The 21,296-nt window shown below is 48.4% G+C and overlaps 1 protein-coding gene across 3 annotated transcripts in view; it reads left to right on the forward strand.

Annotated features, from left to right (window-relative positions):
• The window catches only part of HSPA12A (heat shock protein family A (Hsp70) member 12A), a 179,104-nt gene that overhangs the window by 120,627 nt on the left and 37,181 nt on the right, over positions 1-21,296 (forward strand). For all 3 annotated transcript variants that reach the window (XM_030806509.1, XM_030806511.1, XM_030806516.1), the window contains one exon: positions 20,687-20,772. In XM_030806509.1, the coding sequence (XP_030662369.1) occupies positions 20,687-20,772 (86 nt within the window). The remainder of the gene's footprint in view (positions 1-20,686; positions 20,773-21,296) is intronic.

Raw genomic sequence — 21,296 nt, forward strand, 5'->3', positions numbered from 1 at the left:
GATCAGGAGTTCGAGACCAGCCTGGCCAACATGGTGAAACCCTGTCTCTACTAAAAATAGAAAAATTAGCTGGGTGCAATGGCGACAGAGTGAGACTCTGTCTCAAAAAAAAAAAGAAAAAAATTAGTCGGGCATGGTGGTGCACACCTGTAATTCCAGCTACTCAGGAGGCTAAGGTGGGAGAATCACTTAAACCCAGGAGGCCTAGGTTGCAGTGAGCTGAGATTGCGCCATTGCACTCCAGCCTGGGTGACATAGTAAGACTCTTTCCAAAAACCAAAAAAAAAAAAAAAAAAAAAAAAAATCCCACTTACATTAGCCTACCCTTGGACAAAATCATCTAACACAAAGCCTATTTTATAATAAAGTATCTCATGTAGTTTATTGAATACTGTACTGAAAGTAAAAAACAAAATGGTTGTTTGGCTACTCAAAGTATGGTTTCTACTAAATGTGTATCGCCTTTGCACCATCATGAAGTTAAGTAATCGTAAGTCAAATCATCATCAATTGGGGACGCCTGTACTCACACCCTTGTGTCATCTCCTCCTACCTGGACTCGGTGTAGCTACATGATTTGTTTTGGCCAATAGGACCTTGGCAAACAGGAAGCCAGCAGAGGCTTGAAAATGCCTGTCAGTGCATTGGAGCTTGCTCACTTGTCCTTTGCTATTTAGGAAGTCCAGGTTGTCCTGCTGGAGAGGCCACCTAGAGGGGAACTGAGGCCCCCGACCGACAGCCTAGGTGAACGTGGACATGAATGAGCCTGTCTTGGCCCATGTAGTACCAGATGAGCCTTGAGATGACTTTAGCTGCCTGAGTTGACCCCAGGTGAGAAAAGCCCAAACTGCGGAATTCTGTGCAAATTGTTGTTATTTTAACCCACTAAATTTTGGAGTTAAAAATATTTTGGATTACAATAGATAACTGATATAGTCCTATTTTTCTTTCCTTTATGAATTGAATATAGTAGCAGATGATAGGTTTAATAAAAGTGTTAATGTCTGTTCTTGGCAAAATCAAAATGTGATAACACTTTGTTAGATCCACAGTTTTTTGACGGGGGCAGATTTTACTTCTTAGAAAACATAAGTGTCTTGGAACTACTGAATTGTGGAGATCTGAGGGAGGTGTTGCTGTGCAGTCTGGGGTCTTCATCCGTCATCAGCACGTTAGTTAGTGTGACCTAGATTATCAGAGTGAGAAATAGTTAAGGCTGGAGGATGGAGGTGTGGGAGCTCTCAGTGTTCTGTGAGCCAACTTCATTTTCCAGATGAAGAAACAGAAACCTAGAAAGTGACAGTGAGCCCGAGAGCACACCTGGTGGCAGTAGGGCCATGCCGTTCGTTGGAGCAAGGCAAGACTGGCTGTCTGGATGGGATACTAGGGACGGGCAGGGGCTAAGGGTAGGAACATTGAGAGGCAGCCCCCTCTTGGGCCTGGTGGTTTGACAGGCACCCCTAGAAGGAACTGTGGGAAATTGGGGATGGTCTACCCAAGGACACCAACCCTTTGGGGAGCACTCACAAGGGGGGTGGTAGGTAGTGATATCAGAGACCCAGCAAAGACCTTTTACTGCTGGGGCTGGTGGGGTCCTGCCAGGCCTGTCTCGGGCGAGGCTGCTGGGAATGTGTATATATAACTCTGAATGTGCATGCACGTGTGGGGAGAGAGGTAGAGTGGGCATTTGAGTTGGAGGAGGGAGACAGAGACAGAGGAAGGAATGGGCTGAGAGATGTTAGAAGTTTCTGGTAGGTCTTCCTTTGGGGTTCTTGCAGTTTATTCAAACTTGAACCCACAAAGTCATGGCTGGTCATGGGCACAGATTCTGCCCCAACACCACGCTCCTTGGGCCTTTGATAAATATTCAGTAGTGAGATTGCAAAGTGCCACATGCCAGGGGACAGAGCCTGAGGCTCTTGGGAGGGACGACCAGCCAGTAGGATGGGATTGGGTAGGGAACCATGGGAATGTCAGAATTCACTTTGTCCTACTTGGCCTGTTTTTTTTTTTTTTTTGTATCTAAACCTTGTATGTTGAATGAATATTCAGATAAAAAACTTGACTTCCTCACTGAGTTGCATTCTGAAAACGGAGTCCTATTCTGATAGAGGCAGGCCTCAAGATAGCACGCAAGCATGCTGAATGCAGCTGGGGTCTTTTTAAGATTTCCTCCCCAAAATATTAGAGTGTGGGCAGGGGGTGGGGGAGGGAGGAGCCACTTTCTAATGAAATATTAGCGATGAGGCAGAAATAAACTGCAAAACATAAACACAGAAGCCAAAAATACAGTCACCCTGGCAGTGGGATATCCCTCTCACCCTGTGACTCGCTGGCAGTAGTTCTGGGTTTTGTGTTCCAAGATAGTGCCCCATCCGCCACCCCCACTCCTTCTCTCAGCAAAGCTCCTCAGTCCTCGCATCTCTCCCCAGTCCTATACTCATAACTGGTGTCTTCCTTGGAGAGAATTTGTGACCCCTTTCTATCTGTGAATATGCATACAATTCCTGGTGCCCCTCCCCTGCCCGCCTCCCCCTTCTCTCAGGGCCCCAAGCCTGTTGGGGGCCACACAGTCCTCCCTTGCACACTGCCATGCCAGCTTCAGGCTTGTTTTCAAATCTGGCGACTGAACAACACTGGGATGCTGACCTGATGTTAACGATGGAAGCTCAGAGGTGGAGCCGGGTCCATGGGGGCCCAGCACAAGGCCTGGGACCCTAGCAGAGTGCTCCCCACCCTACAGGGTGGCAGGATTTCTGTCTCAACACAGGCTGGCTTACTTCAGGCAGGGGACATTTGGGGAGTTAAGTGTTGAAGCCAGAAGCAATTCCCATCAAGTGGAGCTCCTGGGCCCTGGAGGAGGCTGACAGGATGAGGCAGTTTGAGAGCCTCCTTCCAGGCGGGATCCCTGTGCTGTATTTTCTCTGTAAGGCAAAGTGGTATTGTGGGAACAGCTCAAGTCCTGGGTTCAAGTCTCAGCTCTACTATTCCTCACCGTGAGGCTTTGGGCAGGTCTCAAAACCTCCAGAGCTTCTGGTTCCTCCTCTGGGGGACGGAGCTGAGAAAAAGAGCCTGCACCACGGTGTTGCTGGGAGATTTGCCGGGCAGAGAGTTGGCCTTCAGGGTCTGGGGGCCAGGTGGTCACTGGGAGCTGTTGGAGACTGGGGGTCCTGATTCAGGAGACTGAGGAGCAGGCAAAGACCTGGGGCAGGACCAGGGCTATGGCTGGGAGCGGTTGGAGTCCCGGGCTCTGGGCCGCAGGGCACCCAGTGAGGCCACAGGAGGGGACAGGAGAAAGCCAGCATCACTCACTTGTCATCTCTGCCCCACACTGTCCTGGGCAGGTTTTGGGTAAAACCTGAGACAACTTTGGTTCTCATGACAGAAGACTTACGTGTTCACTATAGGAAATATTATCCAAAGCAAGAAAGGAGGAAACAGCCAGGACCCCACACTCAGAGGCAGCCCCTGTTAACCCCTTGGTGGGGAGCCTTCCAGACTGGCTGGCCATATTGAGACAGAGCTCATAGAGGGGCTGTCACAAAATCCAGCACCATAGGGAAGGGGGTCTTCTTTTATAGGTGAGGAGATGGAGACCCAAAAGGTCGTGAATCTTGTTGAAGACCCCATGGCCCTTAAGTGCCCTGACTTGGTCATTACACATTCTACACATGCAGCAGTGTTTCACAGGCACCTATAAATAGGTACAAATATAATGTATCAGAAACATTTAAAAAACTAAAAACTTTTTTTAAAAGTTTTAAAAAAAAAGATCCCATGGGGAGAGAGTGGTGGTGGCCTTCTGGTCTCTGAACCCGAAGTGCGTGTTCTCTCTTCATCTCTGCCCTGGAAATATCTGTGACACTCCCTTGTGGCCTTGCCTCCAGCCACAAGAAAGCCACTTTCAAGATCCAGTGGTTTCCTGACATCAAATAGCCAGGAAGCAAGATAGGCTGGGCCCTCCCCAGGTGCAGGGCTCTGTACAAGGCGCAGGAGGGCTGCTTGAAAAGTAGCCCAAGCTCTGTCTTTCTAAAGTTCCGGCCAGTGCTGCCCGATATGCCTTTGTTGGGGCCACGCAGATGTGGATGGCTCAGCAGAATGCTGTCTATGCCTGGGCACAGATGACACCCTGGCCTCAGCTACTGGAGTATGGCCAGGGGCCCTCAGGTGGGCATCAGGCAAGATGGTAGACCAGCCTGGAAGCACAGCCCTTCTCTTTGGAGGTGGCTCAGTACTGGAAGCAGCCAGGGTCTAAGGAACAGGTGGAGAGGCTGACTGCAGGAGCAGGGCTGCTGGTCCCACCTGAGGCTTAGTGGTCCTCATGGTCCTCAGGCTGGAGATTCAGTTTTAAAACCTCAGCACGTATGCGCAGTGGGTCTCAGAAATGAATGTCAGGGGAGGCCCCATGCTTCCTGAGCACTTAACCTCACCCACCTCGGTGCTGGAGTTTCCTTATGGGTCACCCCTTGTGGTCTCCACAGCAGCCCTGTGATAGAGACAGTTGTTAGCCTGGTATGTACTTGTAGAAACTGAGGCCTGAGACAGAGTCCTGTCTGTGACAGAGCTGGTGAGGGCAGAACTGGGTGTTGTCCCAGAACCCAGCTAACTCGGGGTCCTCAACTCCGTCCCCTGCCACTGGAAGAGCAGCTTGGGGCTGTGCCTATTTGGAGGGCAGCATGAGGGTCAAATCCTCCCAAGTGAAGGTCAGCGGGCCCCTGTCTCCCTGCAGACAGACAGTGCACAAGCCAGGCCCTGAGGGATGGCAGATGGCTTTCCCAGATGGCAGAGGACACAGCCCAGCTGTGCAGGGGGTTGTGTGAGGACAGGAATGATGGGGGGCAATGGTTAGGGGGTAATGGAGGTATCTGATTGGTTAAAGAGCTGCATCTGATATGAAGGGGATAGAGAGCTACAGTAGGTGCTTGAGGCTGGGAGTGACGTGATGATGGTGGTAGTTGTGATGTGATCCAGTGGGACAGCCTGGAGGCAGTTACACCAGCTGGGAGAGTATAAGGCTGTCTGGGAAGCCCTTCACACCACTCTGCTTTTGCCCTTGCTGTTCCTTTGGCCTGGTGTTTACTCCCCATCTTGTTCACTCAGCAAACTTGCCCTCCCGGGAGCCACCCAAGCATCACCTTCCTGGAGCTACCTTCCCCCACCCCCTTCAGGGATGTCAGTCTGTCCTAACACCCCTGTGGCACTTACCATGGCGTCTCATGAAGAGTCCATTTGCAAAATAGAATTTTACAGGGCTTTTAATTACAGTGTTTTTGATACTCAATTTAATATTTAAATTGAAATCATCCCGCTAAGTTTTGGCCTGAGATCTCATAGTTGGATTCTCATGAATTAAATACCCATGTGATGCATGTCCACAAGATAAGACTGATGACAGCTGCGTAGGGATGGGCAGAGGAGGGCTCAGGACAGGCACACCGGGTGTGGGGTGCAGGGGATGTTTCACATCGGCCCTGGTTGGTCCCACTGATGAACTTCCAGGTCATACCACCCGTCTTCCTGTTGCAGGGTCAGCTCCTGGAACTCTTCTTGTTCATTAACCCAGAATGTCCTCAGTGTGGTGTCTATGCCATTCAGGACCCTCCCAGACTAGGTCTGTGGAGAGAGAGCAAGAGGCAGGGAGACAAGGGTTGGTTGGAGCCATGGGTGTCCCTAGCACCAGCTCCCACTTCTCCAAGTCCAAGGCATTCCTGTGGCCACCTCCCAGCAGTCAGCACCTTGGGCACAGACATCCTGGGCTCTCTGGGGGAGGATTGTGCGCCTGCTGGAAGTCAGGCTAGTCACCCTGCGCCTGACCCTTCTGGAGCATTCCTCTCTGCAGAGGAGATGGCTGCTGATTGATTGAGGTCCAGATGGAGCTGTTAAAGATAACAATGAAGTCAGAGAAGCTGCCCTGCCTAATGAAGCATGCAGGCCTGCGCCTGGGAGGGACAGGTCTGTGGGGCAGCAGTAATGAAAAGCCAGAGACAGACCACCCTGGGTGCCCAAGACCTCCTCCCTTGCCTGAACTTGGGCAGTTGTCCATCTGTGCATGGTAACAAGGTATAAAGTCTCATTCCCTGGACCCAAGGACTGCGGAGACTGATGTGCCAGGGCTGGAACAAGGGGTCCTGGAAGGCCACGTGTCTTCACTCATTCTTTCATAACATGTATACACCAACATGGGTGAGCACCCATGATGATGAGTGTGAATATTATGGCAGCTGGGGCTATCTGCATGGCCTCCCAGGGCCCCTAAACACAGCATGTACATTATTTCCTGGAGTGTGTATGTTTCCGAGGCCTGCTGTCCCCACCGCAGCTCAGTAAAGGGTTTGGAGAGACTCATATTTGCATTTCAGTGCCGGGGAGGGGAGGAATGGGGATTAGGATGGGTTTGTAGTTTGTTTACTCTTACCCTGCTATAGTCACACACAACCGGGTTTTCATTTTGTTTTGTTTTTAGTGAGATTGACTTACTTTAAGTTCAAATTCAAAAGCTCATCAAAATTTGATGGTCAGTATTTTGCCTTCCCTGGGCCAGGAGCTGGCTTGGTACAATAGAAAAAGGTGGGATAGAGGGGGCGCTCTGCTGGCCTCATCACAGCAGCTTGGCCTCAGGTGGGACGCTCTGGGTGACCTCTGGATCCTGTGCTCTGTGGAGGAGACCTGGGAGATGCCTTTCTGTGACCTATGGATTCCTTGGGAAAAGACTTTGAGCAAATTCGGTCCCCGGGAGGAATTGTTCATTCAGTGTCTTGTGTGTTTATCTCTCTTTACTGCTCTGAAGTTAGGGATTCAATTTCAACTGCTTTCAAGATTAGTTACCCTTGAAATTTTGCCATGCATACTTAACTTAGCAAAGTCTAAAGTTAATCAATAACTTAACCCAGTTTACTAATTCTTTTTGTACAAATGTAAGTCCGTCATTGAAGATTTTGTACTTACAAAGTAAGAAGTAATTAGGGATTTTAGACTTCAAAGGTCTTAAAAAGTCTCTGGAAGGACTTTGTCTCCTCTCTTCTGACATGCAAGTCTTTGCTCTCTGTGCTGCGGCTGCCTGTTCTGAGCGGAACATTTAGCCTCTGGGGGTGTCCCGGCATCCTGGGCAGCTCCCATGTACCTCCCCTCCAGGCTGCAGTGGGTGGTCCTGGCTTGTCCTCTCCCAGAGCTCCTTGGAGTCCCTTTTAGCATTGGCCTTCTCTTTTCCTTTATTTCCTGAAGGGGCATTTTCTTAGGCAGGTTCCTGCACACCTCCCCGCCCAGGACCTGGCTAGCTGCAGCTGGCACATGCAGACGGTCACACAGTAGAATGTTTTAATGCTGTGCAGTTTGCCCTCCTGACAAAGGTGGGTCTGCAGAAGGCTAGTTACAGCTGCAGGTTTTGAGGCTTTCACTAGCATTTATTCCGGCATAGCTTGAAACAGCTGATCTGTCAGGGGAAGCACCAGCAAGTTAGCCTGCAGCACCCCAGCAGGATGGCACATCCGGCCCTGGGGAGGAGTGGGGCCATTCTACTCTGGTTAGCCAGCTTCCCAGCATCTAGGGGAAGAGTGAAACTGCAGCTGTCTGACTAGGGCGCTGCCCCAGCCCTGTGCCTGCGTTCTTACATTGCCAAAGAGCAGGGTGTCTGGGAGAAGCCAGTGCCAGCTGTTGCCCCAGCCCCAGTTGGAGAGCCTGGAGTCCGCAGCTAGATTAACCACTGGATAGGTCCTGGGAGAAAGTTGTGGCCAACTCTACCAGGCACAGAGGTTGGAGGAGGGAGGGGGCGGTGCCCAGGGTGGGTGGCAGTGGCTGAGTCCATTCCCAGAGACGAGGCTGGGCTCCTGAAGGCAGGGGGACAGGGGCACTTCTCCTTACAAGGCTGATTCTGGCAGCTGTTTGATTTGTTTTTAATTGAGATATAATTCACATACAAAACTCACCACATAAAATTCAGTGGTTTATAGTATTCACAAGATTGTGCACGTGTCACCACTATTCCCGAACATTTTTATCACCCTGGGAAGAAACTCCTATTCATTAGCACTTACTCCCTAGTTCCACTCCCAGTAAAGCCCTTTACTTTTTCACTGCTCTTTGCTGCAAGTTGCCAGCAGTACAGACTTGAGTGGGAGTCACAGAGTCCAGGAACCTCAGGGCTGGAATGTGGTGGAAACAAGGAGCTCAGGCACTGGTGACAGGGACTTGCTGGCTGTGTGGTTTTGGGAAGATGCTTAACCTCTCTGTGTTTTGGTTTTCTCTGCTGTTAAATATTTCCCACCTCATTGGGTTGTTTAATAAGATAAAATGAGATGCTGTCTAAGTAATAACAGCTACACTTGTTAGGACCTTTGCCTGTGTTATTCTAATTTAATCCTCATTAATCCTGGGAAGTATGAGTTATTATTATCCCTATCTAATACATAAGGAAAACCAAGCACCTGAGAAGTTCAGTAACTTGTTCAAGATTGCACGACTATGAATCAGTTTTTAGTTGCAAAGCATGGAAAACCTGATCCTGTCTTGTTTACAGAGAAGGGAAATTATGACCAGAATGGGAAGTCCAGGGGCCCGGCAGGCAGATTTGGCAGCCCATGGACCCCGTCAAGGACGGAGGGAGGTTCCTTTGGTGGTGGCTGCATCTGTGTGCTGGTGGCAAGGTGGCAGCTGCAGGTGTGGCCTCACGCCCCTGTGCGTCCACCCTCTTCTCAGGGTACTCACTTAAAAGGCGGGGTGTTTCCTCCCAGAAGCCCCAGGCCGACTTCCCCTCATGTCCCATCAGTCAGGACTGTGGGTCACAAACCCACTCCCATGTTCCTCATTGACAGCGGGAGGAGGCTTGCCACGATTGGCTTAGATTGCTTGGGATCTACCCCAAGTTATCGGGAGGGATCACACCCCAAATGTAAAAATTGGGGTTTAGTTAAGAAGCAGGAAATAGATTTTGAGTGGACACAGCAGTATCTTGGCAGCATCTACCAAGACCAGCAGGGACCTGAGCTGAGGTCTGAACCCGCCCTCTGAGGTCCGAACCAGCCCTTTGAGGTCCGAACCAGCCCTCTGAGGTCCATGGCCGCTGCACTTCAGCACAGCTACTCAGCCTCTACAACACCCGGCATGTAGCAAGTGTTCGGTGAATCTCGTGTCGATTCATAAATTCTAGTTCTCACCCCACACCCTTGACTTTTTCTGACCTTCTGTTCCTCTTCTAGAACTCAGTTAAGTGGTTGCCTGGCCTCTGCTTGAGCTTTACTTGTGGGAAACTTAGTGCCTTACTCAGCATTTTCTTCCCTTCTTTGACCATTAAGTGCCATGGCTACTTTTTGGATGAATTAGAAAAAATCTGCTTTAGATGCAAAAATTCAAAAAAAGGGGCCCGTTCTAGGCAGTGCAGCCCTTCATGGCTTGGAAAGATGCCTTTGTGGTAAGAAAATAGCACACTTACCTCTGGTTAAGTGCAGCCCTGCTTGGGAGATGTCCCTCAAGGCTGGTGCCTTTGTGCAGTGCACAAACCACACAACTGTTTTGGGATGTCTCTTCCATTAAGGAATGCTGCAGAGGGGTTTTTAATGTGCTCGAGCCTCTGCCCTGCTGGGCACTGGCAGAGAGTGGAAGGTTTGTGCCCGAATTACCCAGGTTTGGAGGGCATGGTGGCCAAGTGTCCCCCTTCCTGCCTGGAGATGGTGTATCTCTCTCTCATGAGAGGGTTCATTTCAGCTGAAGAAGGATGAACCTTCACCTTCCCTACCCTTACCTCCTCTTCCCTCTCCCCTTGCCAGGGACAGGTGGTGAGTTTTTGGGATGTGAAAGATTCTGCTCAGGAGGAAACCAACTGGCCTGGAATGGCCTCGGCCCTTTCTTTAGCTTCAATTCAGGCAGCACTAGCTGTGCCGTGGCCTCTAAAGACTGAACTGTCACAAGGCTGTTCATGATGAAATTGGGGAAGTCTAAACCCAGGGCTTCCAGAGGCCCAGGCAGATAGAATCTTGTCCTTGAAACTGGAGAGAATCTTGACATTGACCCATTGAGTTTTAGAATGGAGACTGGGCTTCCCTGTAGAATACAGGAAGGCTCAAGCTGTGGTCATATGGCCTCTCAAATTCTTCTAGGTTATTCTGAAAGTTCCCTGGGGTGAGCAGACAGCTTGGGTGGGAAACTGGGGCCAGAGGGTCTCCTTTACCCCTGGCAGCACCGGCCCTCACGTTTCCTATCACTAAGTTTTCCTGAAGGTTCCCTTTGCCAAGTTCCTGTCTGGTGGGAATTTTTAGCTTTGATTAACAAGCCCAGAGAAGCAAAACATAAAGGAAATGTATTTGCTGACATTATACAAAGGTGGGGGCTCTGCTTGTCTTGTTGTGTAAGCACACGGTCTTTTTTTCAGCAGCAGTTGGAACGATTTTATGATGATGATGGTCACGATATGAATAAACAAAATAACATCCATAATGTATTGGGTGCTTGCCATGAGCCAGATTTTACAGATACAGATGCTCACCCAGTGGCATGCATCTAGGACGTGGTCATGTTGGGATTTGAGCCCAGGCTTTCCTGACTTTGAACTAGTACCTCTAACATATCTCTTACCAATATGTGCCTCTCCTACCTGGATCTTCGAATTTGAGACAGAATTATGGTTTTTGGGTTAGAGCTTTGCAGACCAAAGAATACGCCACACAGTCTCATGAGCCTGTAGACAGAGACAGCCAGGAGCTGCCCTGTGATGGTGACTCCTGACCTCCTCCAGCTATTTGCTCATCTGTGAAATGGGGATTTACATTCACACCTGTCTCGTAGTTAGAGATGATGCCTTGGTGGCACTGGGCACTTGCAGGTGTGCAGGCTTGGAGTCAGAGAGCTCTGAGTCCACCTGGGTGGCATCCTGACTAAGGAAGCGGGCTTCTTTCTTACCCTTCTAGGCTTAATTTTGCCACCCACAGAATGGGAATAATGATAGTAATTCACAGCAACCTTCCTTACAGGGTAGGATCCCATGAGATACCCCTGTAAGGCTTAGCTTGCATGAAATACACATTCAGTGAGTGCTGACTATGATAGGTTTCCCAATAGAGTGCTAGGTTTGTATGTTTCTAGTGGTTTTGAGTTAATAATTTGAGTTTGAATAAACTTGCAAAAGGGCCTAAAAGTAAACCAAAAAATGCATGAATATCTGACCCCATGAAGGAATTTGGAAAATGGTGGGTGGGGGGTGGTGTTTATTTCAGAGTTTCACTGGCTCCTGTGTTCATTGATAGTGACGGGGGCCCTGAGAATACCAATTCTCACTTCATGGAGGGAGAAGGGGGCACAGAGGGAGGTGAGGCAGTGTCCCTAGGCTCACGAACATCCACACCTCCACTTTCTTCATCCTCCTCAGGAGCTGTTTTATTTTTCTTCTGTTCCTCTAAGAGCAGAAGCAGAAGAGCCAACTCTGGCTTTGCTCCTGTTCCAAAGCCGTCCTGGTTCTAGGAGATGTGCCCCTTGGCCTGCAGCCCACGTATGACTGCCTGGCCTGCCCCCTCCACTCATCCCAATGCTAAGGCCAACCTGGGGCCTAAGCAGAAAGCCCAGTGCCCTTGTCCCCAACAGGAGCATGCGCACACACGCGCGCACACACACACACACACACACACCCGCCTTTCGGGAGGGCTCAGAGCTTGTGCTTATAGTACAAAGGGTCACAGGATGGCATCTGACATCAGCATTTCAGCTCGCCATTCCTGTCTGGATTGGGAACCATGGAAAGATGTCAAGGCTGTTACATCTTGCCCCTCCCATATGGCATTGGGATCTCAGCAAGTCTGAAGGACAAAGCAAAATGGGCATGTCAGGGTCCTTTAAGTGATCCTGCCTCTCTGCAGGGACATGCCTTACTGTTTCTCAGACATGGAGGGGCCCAGCAGGGGATGGAGGACACCCCCACCGCCTCCTCTGAGGCCCTGGGTTCACAGAGCGGCTACAAAGTCTAGGAGCTGTCAGCTGATGACCAGAGGGCCCTGTACCTGAGACCTAGCTGGAGCCCATCCCAGAGTGGGAGCCGCTCAGCTGGTGGCTGGACATCTGTTTTGTCATCTGCGAGGGGGCCAGTGGGTGCCTGCTGAAATTCTGACTCCTCCAAGGGCTATTTAGTCTACTGGGCTGACCAGCCTCAGTCCCAGAGAAGCCTGCTGTTTGAGAGCCCTTCACCCACCCTGAGACCCAGGTCCAAAACCTTCCCAAACTTTCAGAGTCAACATGTGTAGGTTTCAGTGAACTCGTATCCTTATTGGTTTGTTCATTCATCTGCCAAATATGTGTGGAGCACCTGCCACGTATGGGCCAGGTGCTCTGACGGACAGTGGAAGAAAAACATTGACCTGCCCTCCTGGAGCTTCCATGTAACTGGCACATTGAAATCACAATTATTTTATTATGGAAAGTTTTAAACATACAAAAGCAGAGCAAATATTATATTGAAGCCTCATGAATCTGTTACCAGTTTTAGTCATTATCAACTTGTGGCCAACCTTGTTTAATTCCCACCCCTTCCCTCTCCTTTTATTCTGGTACAAATCCCAGAAACGCTATTGTTTCGTCTGTACATTTGAGAATGTATCCCTAGAGGACAAGGGCTCTTTTAAAAATTATGTAACTATACTATTAATAATAATCCCTTAGCATTACCAATGTCTGGTCAGCATTTACATTTCTAATTGGCTCATAAATGCAACATTTTTTGATTGTTTGAGTTAGGATCCACTAAAGGTCCATCCATTGCATTTACTGGAGTTGATGTGTGTTTTAAGTCTCTTCTAAGCTGTCACAGTTGGTCTCTGGGGCAGTCAGGATAGCCTGGGAACTCATTATCAATGCAAATTGTCAGCCAGCCTCAGACCTACTGGATGAGAAACTCTGGGGGTGAGACCATTAATCTGTGTTTTAACAAGCCCTTGGGGGGTTCTGATGCACAGCAGAGCTGAGACCTTCTAGTCCATAGGTTTGCCCTCCTTTCCTGTAGATTTTCCTTGTGATTATCTTTAGGAGAAACCTGTCTCTCGTCGAGTTTCCCCCATCTGGGTTTTCCAGTTGATCACCAGGAACTGATGCACAAGTTCCTCTCTCATCTGCACCGGGGGGGCTGAGAAGGCTCTTCTCTCTTAAAAGAGGGGGCTGACTTTTAGAGGTGGAGGTCCCTGAAGGGTGATGCAGAATTTGCCTGCTGTAGAAGCAGGATGCACGCTAGGCAGGGGAACAGCATGTGCAGTGCCCAGAGGCTGAATCAAGCACAGATGCTCCAAGGTCTGTGGATAGGTTTGGTATGACCAGGGATGTGGGGCAATAGAGAGAGAAGAGATTGCAGAGGAAGGTGGGGTGGACTTAGAAGGTGAGGTGGACTTAGAAGTGTGCTGGACTTTATTGCATGGGAGATGGGCATCAGGGGAAGACCTTGACAAGGTTGAGTTAGGTGAGCAGACCTTGATTTTGACCAGATGGCTTTGTCTGCATCTGCAGTCATGGCTTTGACTGCAGGGTGAGTGTGGCTGGGGGAGGGGGCAGGCCCAGGACAGGGAGACTGAAAGTTCAGGGGGATCTGGACCAAGGCTGTAGTGGTGACTTAGCAGAGGAGCCAGCAAATGCAAGAGATGCTAATTAGAAGGAATGACAGGGCTTGGGGGTAGAACGAGAAAGGAGGAAGTCCAGGGACTCTTCCATCTGGGAGCAGTGGTGGTTTTACTGGCAAAAGGGGTATCTGAGGAGAGAGGCAGACCTGGGTGGTTTGAGAGCTGATCCCACATTGTTGGAGGTCACTCAGCATAGCATGTATGTTACTAATATCCAACTCAAGAGAGTTGATGCCTCAGTTGGGAAAGAACTCAGTGGCACTCTTAGTCACTGAGTCCACTTTTGGGTACACATAAAAAATCCATCCATTCATCCATCCATCCTCTCATCTATCCATCCATCCATCTATCCACTCACCTACCCATCCATCCGTCCGTCCATCCACTCACCCACCCACCTATCCAACCATCCACCCACCCATCCATCCAACATTGAGTGCCTGTGACATGTCAGGAGCTAAGGAATTAGAGATGAAGTAAGACTTGGCCCTACCCCAACAAGCAGAGTCCATGAGAAGGAAGCCAGGAGGACAGAAACATCTTAGTACCATGTGTAGGGCAATCTGGTAGAGTCTCTTCAAATGCTGGATGCTGGAGGAAAGGGCTGCAAGGTTGAGGAGTGTAATTCATGAAAATTAGTAGTTAAACTGTTGGTCAAGCAAGTATGTCTTCACCTCTCCCAACAGTTGCCTGGACATGTAGAGACACAATTGGAGGCCCACGAACCAGTGCATGAACTTGCAGTTAGGAGAGAGACTGTGAACCACCCCTATTGACAGTCTGGGATTGCAGGGACTCGGGGCTTTTCCTGTCTTGGGAAACTCAGCTGCCCCAGCTCGCTCTCCCTGGGGCATCTCATCTCTTGGATTATTCAGGGAGGTAGGAGGGGTAACAAGAAGATGCTGCCCCATGTCAGGATGGGCCTGGTGCTGCCCCCAACTTGACCTGGGCTTGATGCTACGGTCTCTGCCATGGTAAATGCTCATTTCCATAATTATTATTTAGCATTTGCAGAGTGATTATTTTACACTCAGTGTTCTTTGTAGTGAGAGGGTCTCCTGGTTCATGCCAATAAAATTTCCATTTACTCTGGACATCCACCATGGTGATTAAAAACAGCCCATAAATTATTTACTGAAATGGAAGTTCAGCTTACGGTAATAATGCATTAGTTCAGCTAGCCATGAAGCCTGTTATAGGGTAATAAAAGATTTTTTATTTTCCTTCTGAAAAGATATTTGCCAGTAACCTACATATGACCTTGAGCTGATCAGTTTTCAAAGATGACACTGCAGGCAGGCATATAAGGAGAGAAAGAGAGAGAGCTTTTTTTTTTTTTTAAGTAGCCTGATTTTAGGCAATCGTCAGCAAAGGCCTGTCATCTGACAGCCAGCAGGGAAAAAGAAATGAGAATATATCTATGTTGTATTTTTTAAAATCATAAGTACCAGACCTTTAAACTCCTTTTGAAATTGGGCATTTATTTGCTGGATACATAAATCGGAAAGCTAACAAGAAGGACTGTTTAGAGAAAGTAGCATGTCACTATTGTTGAGACCATCTGTCACATTTCCTCAGAGGCGGGAACCTCGTAGAATAAAGTCAGCCCTGTGGTTCTGTCTTCATCTCTAAACATGTATTTATGGAGCAGAATTGATTTTATGTATCTCAGAGAGTCTTCGATTCTGCTCACGGCCATTTGCTGACTAATGTCTTTGGCAGAGGAGAACAGCAAGCAAGTTCATGAATTATGGCTCTCTTTGAGGTTTTCTTATCAAGACTATTTTTTATTTTAAGAACGTCTGCTTTGATTAAAGCCATTAGAGCTGGGATCACATAAAAATGTGTCTGAATTTTATATGTGTTGCATTTTAGAGCAGGAACCCAGATGAAGCCTGCATTTTAATCCTTATACCATTAAGACTAGCGGTGAGGATTAACCTAACAAACTAAACTAGTTCCTCCTCAGTTGCCTGGTCTGGGGTTGTAAGAAATCCTGGGGCAGGAAACTTGTTGGCCAGGATTTGATACTTTTATTTATTTGCCCTCTACATTGTTGCAAAAATATTTTCATTTCTTTATATACCCTTCTTTCTGGCAAAAGTTGTTTAATGTGTTGGGGTAGGGTGTTCCAGGATTGTGAGTTAATCTATAACCACCCTCATCACCTTATTTTTATGTTCACCAAAGTTAAAAAAGATCGTCTGCACACTAGCTCTACAAGACTGAAGTGATGTTAAATTATCTAATACATAACTAAAAGCAAAGGAGACATGATGATTAATTTTTGTTTGTTCCCAAGAAAGCTCTTCTGTTTGTTTCCCAGAAAGGTCTGTTCTCCAGAAAGGTCTCTTCCCCTTCCGCTTAACCATAGTTTTGTGGCTAGTTTGCATTCTTGAAAGGGTCAGTGTTGTCCGGGCACAGTGGCTCACGCCTGTAATCCCAGCACTTTGGGAGGCCAAGGCCGGCGGCGGATCACGACGTCAGGAGATCGAGACCTTCCTGGCCAACACGGTGAAACCCCATCTCTACTAAAAATACAAAAAAAAAAAAAAAATTAGCCGGGCATGTTGGCAGGCGCTTGTAGTCCCAGCTACTTGGGAGGCTGAGGCAGGAGAATGTCGTGAACCCGGGAGGCGGAGCTTGCAGTGAGCTAAGATCATGCCACTGCACTCCAGCCTGGGCGACAGAGCGAGACTCCATATCAAAAAAAAAAAAAAAAAAAAAAGAAAGGGTCAGTGTTTCTCTGATTCCTTGATGTGAAAACATTGGATCTCTCTGTATTATGGGATTTCCGGGTAACTTAGTGCTTGAAGTGGAAGATGCTTTGAGTAGGCCTTTATTTAATCTACTTCGAACGATGCGGTAGGTATTTCTTAAAACTCCTAGCTCCTTTAGCTCTGTCCTTGATCACATTTCCTGAGAGAGCATTTTCCTTAACCTGTCTTTTAGTAGTCTTCCTTCTCTACCTCCACAGAAGGGTCTGGATTTTCTTTTCTTCAGCTTCCTTTCTTTCTCCCAAGCCTCGACTATAGGAAACTCTATTTGTGTTGAGGTGTTGACTTAGCCTTTCTCTTCTGTTCCTAGTGTGTCCAAGTCAACCCGTGGGGACTGAACTGGACTATCCCCTGGGTGAGAGTAGTCCCGAGGGAGACGTTGTTGTATTAGCTTTATAGAAGCAGCGGAGGCAGGGCCACACTTAATGGCATTTGGGATTCCTTACTGTAGATAATGGCCTCTGTATAATTGATAGCCAGGACACACAGCCTACACTTGGTATGTATAGGGCATTCCATACATCAATTCTCTCCTGTTGTCCATTAGCTTATATCTGTCAGATATTCATAGATTAATAGATAATATTCTGTTGACTCTTTGTATTTTATTTCTGATCATTTACCTACTGAATGAAAGATCTCAAGCCTTGTTGGGACACATCAGAATTAAACTCCCCATTCTCCTCGGGATGAGATAGGCTTTTCCATTTTTTTTCCCCTGAGAATTTTTGAGCATCAGTTTGACATCCTAAGTAGTGAAGTAGAGAAACAGTAGCATGTCTCTACTGGCTGTGTATATTTCTGTGCTGTACTGATGAACATTAGCTGGTGAATTATCTTTGATTTGGAATATACAGATATACAGATGTGGGTGTGCACCATGTGCAGGTATCTCTGAAAATGTTACCCCTCAATACCTTCTGTGCAGATCAGTTTTCAATCATTGCACAGTGTAGCTGAATTTTAACTTCTGATGGAAAAAGTCCATGAAGTTCAGCTGCCTCTAGGCCTGGCTGAGTGATCAGCAAGTCAAATGATTTGTTTAATACTAGCCCGGTTGCCGTGGGGTTGAGGGGGAGGTACAGGAGAACCAAAAAATCCTTGCTTCTTGCCCTCAAAGTATCCTAGAGTCCCCTGGGGACCCAAGACATGTGTTCCATGTGTGGCCCAACCTTGGCTATTTTGCAAATCAGTGAGAAGACCCAGGGCTCTGAGAAGGACTGAGTGACGGGATAATTAGGACCAAGCAGCAGCGGGGTGGATAGTTTGTCTGCAGATAATAGCTTGTTTGCTAATTGCCAACACCAGATTTTCTGGGCAATTAGACATTTGGTTTCTTTCAGGACCGTCTGTGCAAATGTGGACACATGGCTGCAGGCCTTCCAGGTAGCAGGTGGAGAGGGTGGCTCCTGGTGCTGATGGCATTTCTCCGCAGGCTGCCCAACGGCTGTGGGCAGGGAGGACCTCTCACCAACAGGTGGAAGGACCATCTGGCTGGGACCCCTAGTGGGGAGGCGGAGTTCCCCCTGCATTCATGGAAGGGGTTCCCTTGTGCTGGGAGATTAGCAAAGATTGTGGAGATCAGCAGGCTGGTCTAGGAACTGAGCTGACTTCTCCATTCTCTTTTTCAAGAGCAATTAGCGCCCACGGCTAATAGCAATTCTGTTAGTTGTGGGTGCTAATAGAAATCAGAAATAGCTTCCCCTCCCAGATGAGCAAGTTGATTTAAACTTTTCAATAAAGTTTTTTTAAAAAGTATGTATAACATAAAATTTGCCATTTAAACCATTTTAAGTGTATGATTCAGTGCCATGAATTATATTCACAATGTTGTGCAACCATCACCACTATCTGTTTACAAAACTTTTCACCACCCCAGAGAGAAATTCTGTACTCATTAAGCAAGAACTCTCCATTTCTCCCTTCCTCCCACCCCTGGTCACCTCTCATCTACTTTCTGTCTCTATGAATTTGCCTATTCTAGAGATTTCCTATAAGTGGAATGATGCAATATTTGTCCTTTTGCATCCACATATTTCACTTAGCATATTTTCTAGGTTCACACATGTTGTAGCATGTATAAGAATGTTCTTCCTTTCTACAATGAAATACTATTCCATTGTATGGATATACCACATTTTGTTTATCCCTTCATGTTTTTTTTTTTTTTGAGATGGAGTCTTGCTCCGTCAGCAGGCTGGAGTGCAATGGTGCAATCTCGGCTCACTGCAACCTCCGCCTCCTGGGTTCAAGTGATTCTCCTGTCTCAGCCTCCCGAGTAACTGGGACTACAGGCATGTGCCACCACGCCTGGCTAATTTTTGTATTTTTAAGTAGAGATGGAGTTTCACCATGTTGGCCAGGCTGGTCTTGAGCTCCTGACCTCAAGTGATCTGCCCACCTTGGCCTCCCAAAGTGCTGGGATTATAGGCATTAGCCACCGCGCCCAGCCTATCCCTTCATCTGTTGTTGGACACTTGAAGTGTTTCCACCCTTCTGTTATTGTGAATAATGCTGCATGAACATTTGCATATAAGTATTTCCTTGAGTCCCTGTTTTCAGTTTTTTGGGTAGATACCTAGGAGTGGAATTGCTGATCATATGGTAATTCTGTACTTGACTTTTTGAGGAACTGCCAAACTCTTTTCCACAGCAGTTGTCCCGTTTTACATTCCCACTAGCAATGCTCAAGGATTCCAATTTCTTCACATCCTTGACACACTTGTTATTTTCCTTTCTTAAAAAACTGTAGCCATCCTAGTCAGTGTGAAGCCGTATCTCACTGGTTTTGATTTGCATTTCTCTACAGACTAATGATGTTGAACATCTTTTCATGTACTTGTTGATATATCTTTTGTATATTTTCTTTGGAGAAATGTCTATTCAAGTCCTTTACCCAGCGAGTTGGATTTTTGCCTCTGTAATTACTGGACTGTGCCTCTCTCTCCCCAAGATAGGAATTGAGCCTCATCAGGCGGAGAGAGGCTGTGAGCTTGCAGAGAGTGGGAGGTGGCTGTGCAGATTTGAGGCTTCACATTCCCTCTTGCATGATTCATTTCATTCCTACAGCCTGTTTGGTACCCACTGTAATGATGCTACCTGAATTCTCATCAAGTAGAAAAGGAAATCAGCAAAAGCCTGGGATTAACCCAAAGTGATTTAGCAGAAGAGGCAGATGGAACCATTCTACGTGCTCCCCTAGAAGCAGACAGGCTTTTCTCAGACACCTCAAACCTTCTGGTTTCCTTGACCACAAGTATTGCCTTGGAAAATTACCCACTTCTTCCTAGCAGGTTTCAGTACGTATGTACTAAATGGAGCAGGATGTGCAGAGCACCGAGGGTGGTGCTGGGTCATTGCAGGTGCCCAGCGCCCAGCCTTTGTCTCTGCGGTGGGAGCACGCAGTCCTCACTCAGCTTCTCTGTGCCCTGCCAGCCCTAGGCAGCAGGCAGGGAGAGCACTGTAGCGCTTTCCAATGCTGGCCAGGGAGAGTGTTTTTTCTCCCGGGGGGCCCATTCCTGGGGTAGAGCCACTGGGCTCTGGGAAGACTTCAGAAAAATGCTAGGCCTGAATGATGGTGAGTGCAGGGGAACAGACAAAATGGTGTTCCTGCTGCTTAGCTGTTGGCCCTTTGCCGGTTTGACCTCGTGGCTGTTGGGTCCCATCTGCAGGGGCTAGAAATGCTGATCTGTCTGCCTTTTTGCTGTGGTTTTTATGATTGAAAAAGGTCCCAAACCTTCAGTATCACTGAAGAGAGATGAATTCACATGCCCTGGCAGAGGGAGGGAGGAGCTGGTGCATCTGCTAGGCAAGGACGCTCTTTCTGAAGCTTCGTCCCATCCTACATTCCTAGGATAGGGGTTGCTCTTCCTTGGGGGAGGTACCCCTCACCCCTTTGGGAACCCGAGGGCTGTAGATACTCTTCCAAGAAAATGGACACAAAAATTTGACATAATTTCAGGTGGCTGCAGGTCCTGCTAGTCCATCATGGAGCCTAGCCTCTGGCTCCACAGACACACAGCCAGGAGCTGGGGCTTTCGGGGACTGACCAGCGTCTCCAACTAAGTTGGGTTGAGTGGCACAGAGTGAGAGGCCTGGTGGCGGCTGAGAGGAAAGGAGCATCTCATTTGATCGAATTCTAAATACCAAATGCAAGGAGGTGCTGGAACGGATGCTCCTGCCTTCCTGGCTGGAGCTAGGCCTTGCCCATTTCGTGAGCTGGCTTTGCAGAGGCCGCAGTGCCTGGAGGAGTTAAGGCCATGCAGCCCTCATTTCTTCCCCGTGGGTCAGCCCGTGCCACTTCTAAGGAGGCGACTTTGTTTTTCCTTTCAGAAACGGCTCCCACATCTGCATATTCATCTCCAGCCCGGAGTCTTGGGGACACAGGAATAACACCTCTGTCCCCCTCCCATATTGTGGTAAGAAGTGTGTGTGTGTGTGTGCGCGAGCACACGTGCTTACTGACTTCCTTTGCATTCTGGGTCAGATCTCACAGTTCAGGCTGCTGGACAGCCCCTCACATTCACTGGTTGGAGATTAAGTTGACCTGGTCCTGGCCACAGGAGCCCTGCCAAGCCCCTTCCCCCACTCCGGGCCTGGGAAGGCTTTCTGTGCTGTGGCTAGTGCTTCTGGAGCAGGGGCCTGGGTGGGTCACAGAAGAAGGTGAGATGGGAGCAGTCCTTCAAAGATTCAGGGTCAGGGCCTGTGAGGCGTCCTCTTGAGAGGAAGCCGCTGACTCTGGCTAGTGAATCGGTGAAATACATGGACTCCGTTGACTGCGGTTGTCTGCGGTGTCCAAAAGCCCCTGGCAGTATAATCGCTTCTGGAACAGCTTGCCCGGTAGAGAAGCCCTGAGCAAGGCTTCATACGCATTGAGTGGGGCTGGAGACGGGGCTGTTGCTCCCACCCTGCCCTGTATGAGGAAAGATGGATGTTAGGGGGC

Source organism: Nomascus leucogenys, chromosome 3, assembly GCF_006542625.1.
Source record: "Nomascus leucogenys isolate Asia chromosome 3, Asia_NLE_v1, whole genome shotgun sequence".
In the NCBI taxonomy this organism is placed as follows: Eukaryota; Metazoa; Chordata; class Mammalia; order Primates; family Hylobatidae; genus Nomascus; species Nomascus leucogenys.